Here is a 2,838-nt window from a genome sequence, read left to right on the forward strand (position 1 = left end):
GATTTTTTTTGCACCCTCAGATTCCAGATATTCAAATAGATCTATCTCTGCTAAATATTGGCCTATCATAACAAACCATACATCAATAGAACGCTTATTTATTGAGCTTTCATATGATGTATACTTCTCAGTTTTGTAAAATTTAACCTTATGACTGGTTTTGTGGTCCAGGGTCACATATTTGTAAAAATAACAATAAATGTTTTTTTGGAGCAGCAAATCAGAATATTAGACTGATTTCCGAAGGATCACGTGACTGGAGTAATGATGCCAAAAATGTAGGTTTAAATCACAGGAATAAATGACATTTTAAAATATAAGAAAACAGTTATTTTAAAAAAGGACAAATATTTGAAACTTTTACTGTTTTTGCCGTACTTTGGATCAAATAAATGCAGGCTTGGTGAGCAGAAGAAACATTAAAAATCATACTGTTCAAAAACTTTTGACTGCAGACGGGTAGAATTGCTGCTGTTTAAGTTTGACTTAATCTTTAAGTTAAAATACAGTTGTATGGTTGATTTAGTCCTTTGCATATCTATGCATGTAGCAAAACACCTTCAGAAACTCAATAACAAGTCCAAATCATATTTAACCCCCAAACCAAAATAAACAGGAAATTATCATTTGCACAAAGAAAATGAGGCTTTTTATACAATCAGGAAATTGTTAAGCACATATCACTTTATTTGAATATAAGATTAGCGATAGAAATATATTTATATATTTAAACAATTTAATGTAATACTTAAACAAAATATATCATCATAATTACTAAACACATAAATCTTATATTATAATTCCATTAATTAGTACAAAATTGTATCTTCTGCCTGAATGCATTCATGAACCTCTGAAAAACCAACTATGGTTTATCATCTAAAAAAAACAACAGGCAATCATACATCCAGGATCCGATTTGCACAATTGATAAAATCCAGCTCACTTCCTGCTTTTCCTTTACTTTTCGTTGCCTGCATCACTCTGTCTCCCTTGAAACATTATATTATATTTCAACACAGTAAGTACAAGACAGGTGAATGCCAGGTCTGGCAAGAGGGTGGAGGAACCAGAGGAAACACTGTGACATCTTTACTAAATACAAAAGGTTTAGTTTAATTAGACACAACGGAACAGTCTAGCAGGCTCCTACGACGCTCCTCTACACCGGACGTCTACAGCCAGGTACAAGGCAAGGGATTCTGGGAAAGGAGCCCAGAGGTCAGCAGGTGGCGTCGATGATATTGCCATCCATCTGGTGGCGATAAACTACTCGAGCTTTATGGGAAAAATAGACGGGACGTGCTGCACTTTCTTCTCCGTCGCATCCCCAGGAGACTTTCGGAGAGAAGCCAGGTTGCACCTCAACAGATGGCACTGTGAAGGCAAAGAGAGAGAGGAAATTAACGAAAGACGGTTTGATTTATTACTTCATCAGGAAGATATGAGGACAAAATTAGGTAAACAAACGCGGCTTACCAGGTGGAGGAGGGCACATCCTGCTTTTACCCTGGTTTTTACAGCGTTTGTACCAAGGAAAACACTGTAAGACTTTTTTACCCATGGTTAAGAGGTCTGGAAAGAGAACATAGCGTGTAAGATCTACTGACTGATGGACATGGACTTGCAGTGCCATTGTGTTTGTTTCTTTAAGCTTATCTCACTTCTCCAAGTGGAACGTTAGCTGAGAGGTGAAAGCGGGAGATTGCTAATAATGGCTCAAAGAAACAAAGAGCTCATTCATCCTGAGAGGATTAATCCTCAGTCGTGTCTGAAGCTTGTACGCTGCTATATCAGTTGAGCGGGGCACATAGTCGTGTTCCCTGACCCACTTCGGAGGGCCGGGACAGCCGATCGAGAGCTAGATCTGTCTCCACAATCAGTCATGAAGTCAGTGTGCATAAATCTTAACTACAGGAAGGGAAGTGCTTTTTAACAACAGAACCCTTTTGTTGAGTATAATGAACAGCACCACCCGTGTATTTAGCAGAATGGGACTGTGATTTATTCTTGTCATGTATTTATTATTAAAATGTTCTATGTGAGACATATGTATTGTATTCACAAAGAAATATCGTTTTTTTTTTGTGTGTGCTAAATTTAGCAACAAGAGATTTATTACACAAGAGATAATTAAATAAAATGAATGAATTAACAAATTAATATTCTTTAAACATTTGAGAAGTTTACAATATTCTGATTATATTTATGTTTATATTTATTTAGCAGACACTGTTCTAAGCAAACAAATACAGATTATAATTTTGGGCAAGAAAATTGTATAAAAATTTAGAGCAAGAGTGAAATTTAGACACAAATTTAGATTTTAAAATATTTAATTTAATTTATTTTAATCTGCCACGACTTCTTTACTTGTTTGCTTGCACAACATTAAACAGTTTGATCTGGCTAACAGCACAGTTAAAATTTGAATGAATGAATAAATAAATAAATAATGTATTTATATAAGAAAATGTATTTATATAAAAAAAATCTATTTATATAAGATAATAATTTATTATTATAAATTTTATAAATATTATATATATATATATATATATATATATATATATATATATATATATACATATATACAAAATTAGCATAGACAGTATAAAAGATATTTTCTAAATTCTAAATTATATATAAAAATGTAAATAAATAAAATGGGTAAATAAAAAATTAATTAATGAATTTTTATGTATGTATTCATTTATTCAAATTGAATTAATTAAATATAATTTGGAAGTGGAAATTTTTGAATGAATGAATGAATTTATAAATATTTTTTGTATTTTTCCTTTTAATTTATTTAAATTCTTTATTTTCATTTTTTAT

The 2,838-nt window shown here is 31.9% G+C and overlaps 1 protein-coding gene across 1 annotated transcript in view; it reads right to left on the bottom strand.

The window, feature by feature from the left end:
- Positions 1–664: 664 nt before the first annotated feature.
- The window catches only part of LOC141299562 (uncharacterized), a 3,854-nt gene continuing 1,680 nt past the window's right edge, over positions 665–2,838 (bottom strand). Inside the window, 2 exon segments of the mRNA XM_073829929.1 lie at positions 665–1,377; positions 1,480–1,575. Of these exon segments, the coding sequence (XP_073686030.1) occupies positions 1,223–1,377; positions 1,480–1,575 (251 nt within the window). The 3' untranslated portion in view covers positions 665–1,222.

Source organism: Garra rufa, chromosome 23 (assembly GCF_049309525.1).
Source record: "Garra rufa chromosome 23, GarRuf1.0, whole genome shotgun sequence".
NCBI classification, from domain to species: Eukaryota; Metazoa; Chordata; class Actinopteri; order Cypriniformes; family Cyprinidae; genus Garra; species Garra rufa.